We start from the raw sequence: 14,277 nt of genomic DNA, 5'->3' as shown, positions 1-14,277 counted from the left end.
CTTCGTGTCGGTGCTCTCATCCTCCTCGATGCTGTTGATATCCGCTACGTGTCGACTTAGCGCGTCAGCGTTCGCTGTCCCGGCCTTGTGTATGATCTCGTAATCGTATTCTTCTAATTTTAATCTCCTTATTTCACACTAGATGCGATTTGCATGTGTGTTAAAAAATATATGCCAGAGGCGATCAATTCGTGAGCTGGTTGTTATTTCACACTAGATGCGATTTGCATGTGTGTTAAAAAATATATGCCAGAGGCGATCAATTCGTGAGCTGGTTGTTATTTCACACTAGATGCGATTTGCATGTGTGTTAAAAAATATATGCCAGAGGCGATCAATTCGTGAGCTGGTTGTTATTTCACACTAGATGCGATTTGCATGTGTGTTAAAAAATATATGCCAGAGGCGATCAATTCGTGAGCTGGTTGTTATTTCACACTAGATGCGATTTGCATGTGTGTTAAAAAATATATGCCAGAGGCGATCAATTCGTGAGCTGGTTGTTATTTCACACTAGATGCGATTTGCATGTGTGTTAAAAAATATATGCCAGAGGCGATCAATTCGTGAGCTGGTTGTTATTTCACACTAGATGCGATTTGCATGTGTGTTAAAAAATATATGCCAGAGGCGATCAATTCGTGAGCTGGTTGTTATTTCACACTAGATGCGATTTGCATGTGTGTTAAAAAATATATGCCAGAGGCGATCAATTCGTGAGCTGGTTGTTATTTCACACTAGATGCGATTTGCATGTGTGTTAAAAAATATATGCCAGAGGCGATCAATTCGTGAGCTGGTTGTTATTTCACACTAGATGCGATTTGCATGTGTGTTAAAAAATATATGCCAGAGGCGATCAATTCGTGAGCTGGTTGTTATTTCACACTAGATGCGATTTGCATGTGTGTTAAAAAATATATGCCAGAGGCGATCAATTCGTGAGCTGGTTGTTATTTCACACTAGATGCGATTTGCATGTGTGTTAAAAAATATATGCCAGAGGCGATCAATTCGTGAGCTGGTTGTTATTTCACACTAGATGCGATTTGCATGTGTGTTAAAAAATATATGCCAGAGGCGATCAATTCGTGAGCTGGTTGTTATTTCACACTAGATGCGATTTGCATGTGTGTTAAAAAATATATGCCAGAGGCGATCAATTCGTGAGCTGGTTGTTATTTCACACTAGATGCGATTTGCATGTGTGTTAAAAAATATATGCCAGAGGCGATCAATTCGTGAGCTGGTTGTTATTTCACACTAGATGCGATTTGCATGTGTGTTAAAAAATATATGCCAGAGGCGATCAATTCGTGAGCTGGTTGTTATTTCACACTAGATGCGATTTGCATGTGTGTTAAAAAATATATGCCAGAGGCGATCAATTCGTGAGCTGGTTGTTATTTCACACTAGATGCGATTTGCATGTGTGTTAAAAAATATATGCCAGAGGCGATCAATTCGTGAGCTGGTTGTTATTTCACACTAGATGCGATTTGCATGTGTGTTAAAAAATATATGCCAGAGGCGATCAATTCGTGAGCTGGTTGTTATTTCACACTAGATGCGATTTGCATGTGTGTTAAAAAATATATGCCAGAGGCGATCAATTCGTGAGCTGGTTGTTATTTCACACTAGATGCGATTTGCATGTGTGTTAAAAAATATATGCCAGAGGCGATCAATTCGTGAGCTGGTTGTTATTTCACACTAGATGCGATTTGCATGTGTGTTAAAAAATATATGCCAGAGGCGATCAATTCGTGAGCTGGTTGTTATTTCACACTAGATGCGATTTGCATGTGTGTTAAAAAATATATGCCAGAGGCGATCAATTCGTGAGCTGGTTGTTATTTCACACTAGATGCGATTTGCATGTGTGTTAAAAAATATATGCCAGAGGCGATCAATTCGTGAGCTGGTTGTTATTTCACACTAGATGCGATTTGCATGTGTGTTAAAAAATATATGCCAGAGGCGATCAATTCGTGAGCTGGTTGTTATTTCACACTAGATGCGATTTGCATGTGTGTTAAAAAATATATGCCAGAGGCGATCAATTCGTGAGCTGGTTGTTATTTCACACTAGATGCGATTTGCATGTGTGTTAAAAAATATATGCCAGAGGCGATCAATTCGTGAGCTGGTTGTTATTTCACACTAGATGCGATTTGCATGTGTGTTAAAAAATATATGCCAGAGGCGATCAATTCGTGAGCTGGTTGTTATTTCACACTAGATGCGATTTGCATGTGTGTTAAAAAATATATGCCAGAGGCGATCAATTCGTGAGCTGGTTGTTATTTCACACTAGATGCGATTTGCATGTGTGTTAAAAAATATATGCCAGAGGCGATCAATTCGTGAGCTGGTTGTTATTTCACACTAGATGCGATTTGCATGTGTGTTAAAAAATATATGCCAGAGGCGATCAATTCGTGAGCTGGTTGTTATTTCACACTAGATGCGATTTGCATGTGTGTTAAAAAATATATGCCAGAGGCGATCAATTCGTGAGCTGGTTGTTATTTCACACTAGATGCGATTTGCATGTGTGTTAAAAAATATATGCCAGAGGCGATCAATTCGTGAGCTGGTTGTTATTTCACACTAGATGCGATTTGCATGTGTGTTAAAAAATATATGCCAGAGGCGATCAATTCGTGAGCTGGTTGTTATTTCACACTAGATGCGATTTGCATGTGTGTTAAAAAATATATGCCAGAGGCGATCAATTCGTGAGCTGGTTGTTATTTCACACTAGATGCGATTTGCATGTGTGTTAAAAAATATATGCCAGAGGCGATCAATTCGTGAGCTGGTTGTTATTTCACACTAGATGCGATTTGCATGTGTGTTAAAAAATATATGCCAGAGGCGATCAATTCGTGAGCTGGTTGTTATTTCACACTAGATGCGATTTGCATGTGTGTTAAAAAATATATGCCAGAGGCGATCAATTCGTGAGCTGGTTGTTATTTCACACTAGATGCGATTTGCATGTGTGTTAAAAAATATATGCCAGAGGCGATCAATTCGTGAGCTGGTTGTTATTTCACACTAGATGCGATTTGCATGTGTGTTAAAAAATATATGCCAGAGGCGATCAATTCGTGAGCTGGTTGTTATTTCACACTAGATGCGATTTGCATGTGTGTTAAAAAATATATGCCAGAGGCGATCAATTCGTGAGCTGGTTGTTATTTCACACTAGATGCGATTTGCATGTGTGTTAAAAAATATATGCCAGAGGCGATCAATTCGTGAGCTGGTTGTTATTTCACACTAGATGCGATTTGCATGTGTGTTAAAAAATATATGCCAGAGGCGATCAATTCGTGAGCTGGTTGTTATTTCACACTAGATGCGATTTGCATGTGTGTTAAAAAATATATGCCAGAGGCGATCAATTCGTGAGCTGGTTGTTATTTCACACTAGATGCGATTTGCATGTGTGTTAAAAAATATATGCCAGAGGCGATCAATTCGTGAGCTGGTTGTTATTTCACACTAGATGCGATTTGCATGTGTGTTAAAAAATATATGCCAGAGGCGATCAATTCGTGAGCTGGTTGTTATTTCACACTAGATGCGATTTGCATGTGTGTTAAAAAATATATGCCAGAGGCGATCAATTCGTGAGCTGGTTGTTATTTCACACTAGATGCGATTTGCATGTGTGTTAAAAAATATATGCCAGAGGCGATCAATTCGTGAGCTGGTTGTTATTTCACACTAGATGCGATTTGCATGTGTGTTAAAAAATATATGCCAGAGGCGATCAATTCGTGAGCTGGTTGTTATTTCACACTAGATGCGATTTGCATGTGTGTTAAAAAATATATGCCAGAGGCGATCAATTCGTGAGCTGGTTGTTATTTCACACTAGATGCCATTTGTATGTGTGTTAAAAAATATATGCCAGAGGCGATCAATTCGTGAGCTGGTTGTTATTTCACACTAGATGCGATTTGCATGTGTGTTAAAAAATATATGCCAGAGGCGATCAATTCGTGAGCTGGTTGTTATTTCACACTAGATGCGATTTGCATGTGTGTTAAAAAATATATGCCAGAGGCGATCAATTCGTGAGCTGGTTGTTATTTCACACTAGATGCGATTTGCATGTGTGTTAAAAAATATATGCCAGAGGCGATCAATTCGTGAGCTGGTTGTTATTTCACACTAGATGCGATTTGCATGTGTGTTAAAAAATATATGCCAGAGGCGATCAATTCGTGAGCTGGTTGTTATTTCACACTAGATGCGATTTGCATGTGTGTTAAAAAATATATGCCAGAGGCGATCAATTCGTGAGCTGGTTGTTATTTCACACTAGATGCGATTTGCATGTGTGTTAAAAAATATATGCCAGAGGCGATCAATTCGTGAGCTGGTTGTTATTTCACACTAGATGCGATTTGCATGTGTGTTAAAAAATATATGCCAGAGGCGATCAATTCGTGAGCTGGTTGTTATTTCACACTAGATGCGATTTGCATGTGTGTTAAAAAATATATGCCAGAGGCGATCAATTCGTGAGCTGGTTGTTATTTCACACTAGATGCGATTTGCATGTGTGTTAAAAAATATATGCCAGAGGCGATCAATTCGTGAGCTGGTTGTTATTTCACACTAGATGCGATTTGCATGTGTGTTAAAAAATATATGCCAGAGGCGATCAATTCGTGAGCTGGTTGTTATTTCACACTAGATGCGATTTGCATGTGTGTTAAAAAATATATGCCAGAGGCGATCAATTCGTGAGCTGGTTGTTATTTCACACTAGATGCGATTTGCATGTGTGTTAAAAAATATATGCCAGAGGCGATCAATTCGTGAGCTGGTTGTTATTTCACACTAGATGCGATTTGCATGTGTGTTAAAAAATATATGCCAGAGGCGATCAATTCGTGAGCTGGTTGTTATTTCACACTAGATGCGATTTGCATGTGTGTTAAAAAATATATGCCAGAGGCGATCAATTCGTGAGCTGGTTGTTATTTCACACTAGATGCGATTTGCATGTGTGTTAAAAAATATATGCCAGAGGCGATCAATTCGTGAGCTGGTTGTTATTTCACACTAGATGCGATTTGCATGTGTGTTAAAAAATATATGCCAGAGGCGATCAATTCGTGAGCTGGTTGTTATTTCACACTAGATGCGATTTGCATGTGTGTTAAAAAATATATGCCAGAGGCGATCAATTCGTGAGCTGGTTGTTATTTCACACTAGATGCGATTTGCATGTGTGTTAAAAAATATATGCCAGAGGCGATCAATTCGTGAGCTGGTTGTTATTTCACACTAGATGCGATTTGCATGTGTGTTAAAAAATATATGCCAGAGGCGATCAATTCGTGAGCTGGTTGTTATTTCACACTAGATGCGATTTGCATGTGTGTTAAAAAATATATGCCAGAGGCGATCAATTCGTGAGCTGGTTGTTATTTCACACTAGATGCGATTTGCATGTGTGTTAAAAAATATATGCCAGAGGCGATCAATTCGTGAGCTGGTTGTTATTTCACACTAGATGCGATTTGCATGTGTGTTAAAAAATATATGCCAGAGGCGATCAATTCGTGAGCTGGTTGTTATTTCACACTAGATGCGATTTGCATGTGTGTTAAAAAATATATGCCAGAGGCGATCAATTCGTGAGCTGGTTGTTATTTCACACTAGATGCGATTTGCATGTGTGTTAAAAAATATATGCCAGAGGCGATCAATTCGTGAGCTGGTTGTTATTTCACACTAGATGCGATTTGCATGTGTGTTAAAAAATATATGCCAGAGGCGATCAATTCGTGAGCTGGTTGTTATTTCACACTAGATGCGATTTGCATGTGTGTTAAAAAATATATGCCAGAGGCGATCAATTCGTGAGCTGGTTGTTATTTCACACTAGATGCGATTTGCATGTGTGTTAAAAAATATATGCCAGAGGCGATCAATTCGTGAGCTGGTTGTTATTTCACACTAGATGCGATTTGCATGTGTGTTAAAAAATATATGCCAGAGGCGATCAATTCGTGAGCTGGTTGTTATTTCACACTAGATGCGATTTGCATGTGTGTTAAAAAATATATGCCAGAGGCGATCAATTCGTGAGCTGGTTGTTATTTCACACTAGATGCGATTTGCATGTGTGTTAAAAAATATATGCCAGAGGCGATCAATTCGTGAGCTGGTTGTTATTTCACACTAGATGCGATTTGCATGTGTGTTAAAAAATATATGCCAGAGGCGATCAATTCGTGAGCTGGTTGTTATTTCACACTAGATGCGATTTGCATGTGTGTTAAAAAATATATGCCAGAGGCGATCAATTCGTGAGCTGGTTGTTATTTCACACTAGATGCGATTTGCATGTGTGTTAAAAAATATATGCCAGAGGCGATCAATTCGTGAGCTGGTTGTTATTTCACACTAGATGCGATTTGCGTGTGTGTTAAAAAATATATGCCAGAGGCGGTCAGTTCGTGAGCTGGTTGTTTTAAGAATATTTGACACCAAATGCGTTTTGCATGTTCGCTTTGGTTAAAAAATATATGCCAGAGGTGTTCAATTCGTGAGCTGGCTGTTATTTCACACTAGATGCAATTTGCATGTGTGTTAAAAAATATATGCCAGAGGCGTGTTGTGCCTCTAGCCGCTAAGGAAGAGGTCTTTAGGGATTTATACGCCCAAAGGATTAGGATCCACGCTCGAAATAAGACACTCCCGAACGTTAGGTATAAATTGATATATTTCACAGATTCTTGTACACTATCACTTAGTCGCGATTATAATAGTCGGGCGCGATACGTACGGTACTTCGATACTATCGATATATGCGAGCGAGTAGTGAGCGAGTAGCGAGCGTCGGTGCATCTCGCGCTTATTATATATCTTAATTAATTAGGTCGTTGATTTGGGAGGAGTGTGGTGTCCCTGACCGGAGCATGTCTCGTGCTCCGCTCGTCAGCTGTCTCGTCAGCTGCTTACTCAGCTTCCGAGAACTTGACCGTGACTTCCTTCTCTTTAGTCACGTATCTTACTTTTATTTTATTAATAATCTTTTGTTACTTTACTCTCTCCTAATTATCTTTCCTTGATCTTTTTTCTAATTTTAATGCATTGCTTTACTCAGCTCTTTCTTAATCTTTTCTGTTTTACTTTATTGTTTTATCTTTTACTATATTTAGAGATTGGTCGGGTTACGACAGCCGAAAGAGAGGATCGCACCATCGTCGAGAACGCCAGGATGATGCTTGAGGCAAAAAGTTTGCCAAAGATGCTTTGGGCTGAGGCAGTGAACACTGCCGTTTACGTTCTGAACAGAACCTCTTCGACCAGCAATACTCTGGCAACCCCTTACGAAGTCTGGCATGGCAACAAACTTGACGTAGCACATTTGCGTGTTTTCGGATCAGATGTGTATACTTACGTAGACAAGCAGTTTCGAGGGAAATTCGACTCCAAAGCTGAAAAAGGAATCTTAGTGGGATACGAAGGCGATTCGTCAAATTACCGTATTTATTATCCACAGAAAAGGACAGTGTTAGTTTCGAAACACGTTAAGTTCGATGAAGAGAATTCAACCACAATGGAGTTCGAAAACACATCTGAAGAAGGAGAGGAAGAAGATCTGAAGTTCCAGGCAAATTCCAGAGACGTGCAAGGTTTAGAAGAGCAAGACAAAAACATACAAAATGTGCCAAGCAGAGTCATTGCTGGAGAGCAGGATACAGTTGGTCAAGAAGGTCAATCAGTGGTAAATCAACGAAGAACACTTACGACTCAACGTCTAAATTTAAGAGACAGGAGCAGCATCAAACCACCCCCCAGGTTCGAAGTCAACGTGGCGGAACATATTCTTAAAACCTTCAAAAAAACTACAAGCGGATCAGACGGCGACAAATGGTCGCGAGCCGTTGCTGAAGAGCTGGAAGCACATCAGAAGAACGGAACGTGGATTCTGTTGCCGCGAAGGGGCATCAAGACACCCATTGATTCTAAATACGTGTTCAAAATTCTGTACGACATCACAAGAAACATCTGTCGCTACAAAGCGCGATTGTGTGCGAGAGGATTCCGCCAGCGGGAGGGAGTGGATTATTCAAAAACCTTCTCACCAGTCGTTCGTTACGATTCCTTACGAGTCTTTCTAACCATGGTGACACAGCGAGATCTGGAGATGTCGCAGTTCGACGTTAAGACCACTTTTCTTCACGGTGATCTTGACAAAGAGATTTTTATGGAGGTGCCAGAAGGTCTGGATGTCGACGGTGACAAAAGTGACGTTGTCTGTTTGTTACAGAAATCGTTGTACGGCTTAAAGCAAGCACCTCGGTGCTGGAACGACAAGTTCACGCACTTTCTTGCACAATTTGGTTTTAAACAGTGCAATTCCGATCCGTGTATTTTTCTAGGTCAAGTCGAGAACAGTGTAGTGTACTTAGCGTTATTCATAGATGATGGACTGATTGCTTCGGAAAATAAGACTGTTTTAGAGACAATATTGGACAAATTGAGTGATGAATTCGAAATAACGATAGGAAACGGCAGAAGTTTTGTAGGAGTACAAATAGAAAGAGATAAAGCTAATAAGACAATGTTTATCCATCAAGAAGCCTACGCGCTTCAGATCTTAGATAGATTCAAAATGAGCGAGGCCAAGCCTGTGAGTGTCCCAGCTGATGTTCATGTCTGTCTGAAACCGGCGGAAGACACAAACATTTGTTTAGCAGTTCCCTTTCGTGAAGCTGTTGGCTCACTCATGTTTTTGGCGGTGATGACGCGTCCAGAATTGGCTTACGCTGTTAATAATGTTAGCAAATATCTTGCAAATCCTGATGAAAGTCATTGGCAAGCGATCAAGCGCATTTTCAAATACTTGAAAGGCACCACGCGTTTCGGTATAACTTACAGAGCAGATCTCAGTTGATAGGCTTTGCAGATGCCGACTACGCTGGAGAAATCGAGACAAGAAGGTCTCGAGAAGAAGAACCACCGGATACGCTTTTTGTTTCGCATATGGTATATGTATATTTGGTCGCTCTCTTCCGCACACACATCCTTTAGTCGTCGTCGTCTAGTCGAACAAGTCGGTCGCACTGTAATAAAGTAAAGAGAATCGCATCGTAACAACGCATTATTCACTGGCCCTTCGCCCTTTCAATCATAATCACCAACAAATGCTATTGTAAATCTATACGATAATCATAATATCATAAAAAGAGCGCCCCATTCATAGAGCACTTTTTTCACATGTTATTTCGCCATGCCTGAGCGCGCGAAATTTCAGCTGTCATTCGTAAAATATAATCGATTCCTGTTTAAAAACTATTATAGTCTCGACATATTTGTATTAGGATTTTCGTCTTGAAATGTTCTAAGAAATCCATTAAGAGGAAGTACGGTAGTTTTAGAACACCCTGTATATATACAGGGTGAGTTTTTTAACTTGAAACTGTAAAATATCTCGGAAAGTAAACTTTATCGAAAAAAATGTTTCAAACAAAAGTTGTAGGGTTCGGAGGGGGCCACATGACAAAAATATGGATTTGACCTTGAGTGACCTTTTCAAGGTGAGATCAATGTGATCGACGTTTTCTTAAATGGAACCCCCCTTTTTTATTACATATTCTTGTAGCTTATCTCGAGAGCTTTTCAAAACACTATAATAAAGTATTTTTTCATTAAGTACTTTTTGAGTTATTTTATATCTTAATCTGACATATTTTGATATAAAAGATAAAATATCTCGTAAAATATTTATTTTTCGATAATTTTAACGTAATACTTTTATGTTCAGAATAATGAGACAAATCAATCAGTATAAAAAAAATTGTTTTTAAGAAAAAGTATGTAATTATTTACAATGTATTTTTTAAAACAATTATTTGTTTTTTTTATACCAATTTTGGCAAGAGAATTTAATCTCTTTTACGCGGAATGGGACCAAATGCGATCTTCTGGGAATGAGAGGGGGTTAATAAAGATTTAATATGATTTAAATTAATAAAATACGACTTTATTCATGTTTAAATTAAATTACGTTAGTATACATAAAAAATGGTAAACGTTAATAGTCAATTTGGTATGGGTGAATGTGTGTGTGTTTATTTGTCGCGGGTGTTATATTAATACGGGGGACATCAGTCATAGTAGTGCGGCAAAGTTTTATCGTTAACATAAGGGTTCTGACTGGTTAATACAATATAAAAGTAATAAATAAGAAAAATAAATAAATAATGGACCAACTATACGAGCTAAATTAAAGATGTCAATAATAAAAAACTTGTGAATACAAGATAATTTTCTTTAATTAAATGTATTTAATTCAAATAAACGTTTCGACTTTACTTAGTCTTCTTCAGTATAACGCTAAAAATATAAACATAAATAAATTCTTAGTAAAATATGTGAAGGTTAACACACTCCTTTGAAGTAATCAATAAAGTATTTTTTCATTGAGTACTTTTTGAGTTATTTTATATTTTAATCTGACACATATTTTGATATAAAAAATAAAATATCTCGTAAAATATTTAGTTTTCGATAATCTTACCGTAATACTTTTATGTACAGAATAATGAGACAAATCAATCAGTATAAAAAAAATTGTTTTTAAGAAAAAGTATGTAATTATTTACAATGTATTTTTTAAAACAATTATTTGTTTTTTTTATACCAATTTTGGCAAGAGAATTTAATCTCTTTTACGCGGAATGGGACCAAATGCGATCTTCTGGGAATGAGAGGGGGTTAATAAAGATTTAATATGATTTAAATTAATAAAATACGACTTTATTCATGTTTAAATTAAATTACGTTAGTATACATAAAAAATGGTAAACGTTAATAGTCAATTTGGTATGGGTGAATGTGTGTGTGTTTATTTGTCGCGGGTGTTATATTAATACGGGGGACATCAGTCATAGTAGTGCGGCAAAGTTTTATCGTTAACATAAGGGTTCTGACTGGTTAATACAATATAAAAGTAATAAATAAGAAAAATAAATAAATAATGGACCAACTATACCAGCTAAATTAAAGATGTCAATAATAAAAAACTTGTAAATACAAGATAATTTTCTTTAATTAAATGTATTTAATTCAAATAAACGTTTCGACTTTACTTAGTCTTCTTCAGTATAACGCTAAAAATATAAACATAAATAAATTCTTAATAAAATATGTGAAGGTTAACACACTCCTTTGAAGTAATCATGTCAATTTAAAATAAACATATAGAAATAAATACTTAAATAAAACACTAAGAAGAAGCTGTGACAAAATGTAAGAGTTTGGTCAGAGGTTAAAAATTAATAAAACTGATTAGCGACAATTAAAACTATTGAAGATAAATTCGTCGTTGAAAGGCGAGAAGTTAGCTTTTAAATTGTCAGTTATAGTCGTAAAATTGTGTTTCCGGTCTTATACTGTTAAAAAACAAAATAAAAAGGTTGATGTTACCAGCTATTAATTTAGGCAAACACTAATTGGTTAATATTTTTACTTACAACCCTATGTCAATCAATCCCGAGGATGTCTTACATGTATTGTCTTGCTTCTTGTTGTTGTCGAGTCTAAATCGTGACTGTTAGTGAGTGTCAATAAGATGTTGAGTGGATATAAACAAAAAGTAAAAGAGCGGCGCTGAAAACAATGTCGGACGTTATATGTTCGATAATTCTTCGAGAATATCGAAATATGCACTGTCAAGTAATTCGGTGTCGGTATTAGAATTGATTCCGAATTTTTGTTTTTTAATGTGAATCATTTCCGAAATAAGTCTTTTATTGAAACTATTTTCAATATCTAGAATTCTTGCTTTATCCCAATTAAATGTGTGTTGTAAGTTTAAAATGTGTTCTGAGATAACCGAATGTCTTGAAGAGTCGAGTTTTATGTTATTTATATGTTCCTTGAGTCTAGTGCTCAACTGTCTCTTTGTTCGTCGTACATATGAAGGGGCGTATCCCGTTTGGACACGGAATGATTGGACACCGCTTGATTGGACACGTAGTATCGGACACGGAACAATTGGACACTGCACGATTGGACACAGAATTATTGGACACCGCACAATTGGACACGCACACTGCACGATTGGACACTGCACGATTGGACACAGAATTATTGGACACCGCACATCGTGCGGTGTCCAATCGTGCGGTGTCCAATCGTGCGGTGTCCAATCGTGCGGTGTCCAATCGTGCGGTGTCCAATCGTGCGGTGTCCAATCGTGCGGTGTCCAATCGTGCGGTGTCCAATCGTGCGGTGTCCAATCGTGCGGTGTCCAATCGTGCGGTGTCCAATCGTGCGGTGTCCAATCGTGCGGTGTCCAATCGTGCGGTGTCCAATCGTGCGGTGTCCAATCGTGCGGTGTCCAATCGTGCGGTGTCCAATCGTGCGGTGTCCAATCGTGCGGTGTCCAATCGTGCGGTGTCCAATCGTGCGGTGTCCAATCGTGCGGTGTCCAATCGTGCGGTGTCCAATAATTCTGTGTCCAATCGTTCCGTGTCCAATACTACGTGTCCAATTGAGCGGTGTCCAATCGTTCCGTGTCCAAACGGGTGTCACCCCATATGAAGCATCGCAATTATTACAGTTTATTTTATAAATTACATTGGTGTTAGATGGATGTTTATTTTTGTCTTTTTGTACTTTAATCATTTTATCAAGTTTATTGAGACAACGGTATCCCACTACAAATTTCGATTTTTTAATCGCAGATGCAACTAATTCTGAAATGTTGTTAATATATGGGATCACAAAATAATTTTTCTTATTTTCTTCTTTCTTTGTATTATTGTTCGTTAAATTTGTTGTCTTGTTAATGAGAGTTCTTATTCTGCGATTAATTGTGTTAAAGATGAAACGGAGGGGATAGCCATTGTTCAACAGTATCTTGATACTAATTTCTAAATTCTTCTTATGGAATTGAGGATGAGACAAAAGCATAACTCTATCAACTAAACTGTAAATGGTTCCTATTTTATGACACTTAGGATGATTCGAGAAATACGATAACATTCTCCCTGAGAATGTTTTTTTGTGAAACCAATCAATGTAAACGGAATTATCAATAATCTTAATTGACAAATCTAAAAAGCTGATGCTTCGGTCAACCTCGTATTTCACCGTAAACTGCAATCTTTTATGATAGTCATTGAACTTATTCAGGATGTTTATGACCCTATTATCCGGTGCAGCTAATATTTTATCGTCAACATAACGGTAATAAAATGGTAAATTCGTATCCAATGTGTTAAGAATTGATTCTTCCACATCTTGGATTACTAGATTAGCTATTATCGGAGATAGTGGAGAACTCATAGGGGTCTCATATGTTTGTTTGTAAATATTGTCATTAAATGTGAAATATGTGGAGGATAGTATGAATTTAATAGCTGAAATAAAATCGTTCTTAGGGATCATGGTGTGTGTTTCAATGTGATACCATCTGCTGTTAATGCTATCGATTGCAAGATCTGAAGGTATGTTGGTAAAAAGTGATATTACATTCAAAGAGACGACAACGTCCGACTGTCCCAATGTTTTTCCACTTAGTGTGTTGCACAGCTCAAAACTATTGTTCACATGGCTCTTGGCTCGAGGGATACTTGATGATAATAATTTATGCATGTAATTAGCAATAGAGTATAAGGCAGTGTTGATCGAGGAAACGATAACTCTGAAAGGAATATTTTCTTTGTGGATTTTTGGTAGGCCATATGCTTTGGGCAAGAGAGAATCACTAGATCGAAGACAATAATAATCCTTCTTGGAAATGTAATCCTTCTTTAACCAATCTCTTAACATGTTATTGAGATCTCTTTCGATTTTTAAAGAGGGGTTCTTTTTTATGATGGATAAATTGCATTGCATGTGTAAATCCACAATGGAATTTTGTCACCGCAATCCAAACATCCTATTTACACATGCTGACAAAGGCAATGTTACTGTAGCCATGGATAATGATTATTACCATAGGGGTCTCATATGTTTGTTTGTAAATATTGTTATTAAATGTGAAATATGTGGAGGATAGTATGAATTTAATAGCTGAAATAGAATCGTTCTTAGGGATCATGGTGTGTGTTTCAATGTGATACCATCTGCTGTTAATGCTATCGATTGCAAGATCTGAAGGAATGTTGGTAAAAAGTGATATTACATCCAAAGAGACTACAACGTCCCAATGTTTTTCCACTTAGTGTGTTGCACAGCTCAAAACTATTGTTCACATGGCTCTTGGCTCGAGGGATACTTGAT

The 14,277-nt window shown here is 37.6% G+C and overlaps 1 protein-coding gene across 1 annotated transcript; it reads right to left on the bottom strand.

Annotated features, from left to right (window-relative positions):
- Nucleotides 1-11,131: 11,131 nt before the first annotated feature.
- On the bottom strand, nt 11,132-13,824 carry LOC115245313. Its single transcript, XM_029823575.1, has 3 exons — nt 12,628-13,824; nt 11,520-11,596; nt 11,132-11,156 (listed from the first exon to the last, which is right to left on the bottom strand). The coding sequence occupies exons 1-3, from the start codon at nt 13,822-13,824 to the stop codon at nt 11,132-11,134; spliced, it is 1,299 nt and encodes a 432-aa protein (XP_029679435.1).
- Nucleotides 13,825-14,277: the final 453 nt, after the last annotated feature.

The sequence above is a fragment of the Formica exsecta genome, unplaced genomic scaffold (assembly GCF_003651465.1).
Source record: "Formica exsecta isolate Colony F162 unplaced genomic scaffold, ASM365146v1 scaffold94, whole genome shotgun sequence".
Lineage (NCBI taxonomy): Eukaryota > Metazoa > Arthropoda > Insecta > Hymenoptera > Formicidae > Formica > Formica exsecta.
This window is presented reverse-complemented; position numbering and strand designations above follow the sequence as displayed.

Excerpts from the sequence above, each read along its gene's own strand:
- LOC115245313 (XM_029823575.1), bottom strand. The coding sequence starts at position 13,824 with ATGTTAAGAGATTGGTTAAAGAAGGATTACATTTCCAAGAAGGATTAT. Across the intron at positions 11,597-12,627 it reads AACATCCATCTAACACCAAT|TCACGATTTAGACTCGACAA; the intron begins GTAATTTATAAA and ends ACTCACTAACAG. Across the intron at positions 11,157-11,519 it reads GGATTGATTGACATAGGGTT|CGTTATACTGAAGAAGACTA; the intron begins GTAAGTAAAAAT and ends TTATATTTTTAG.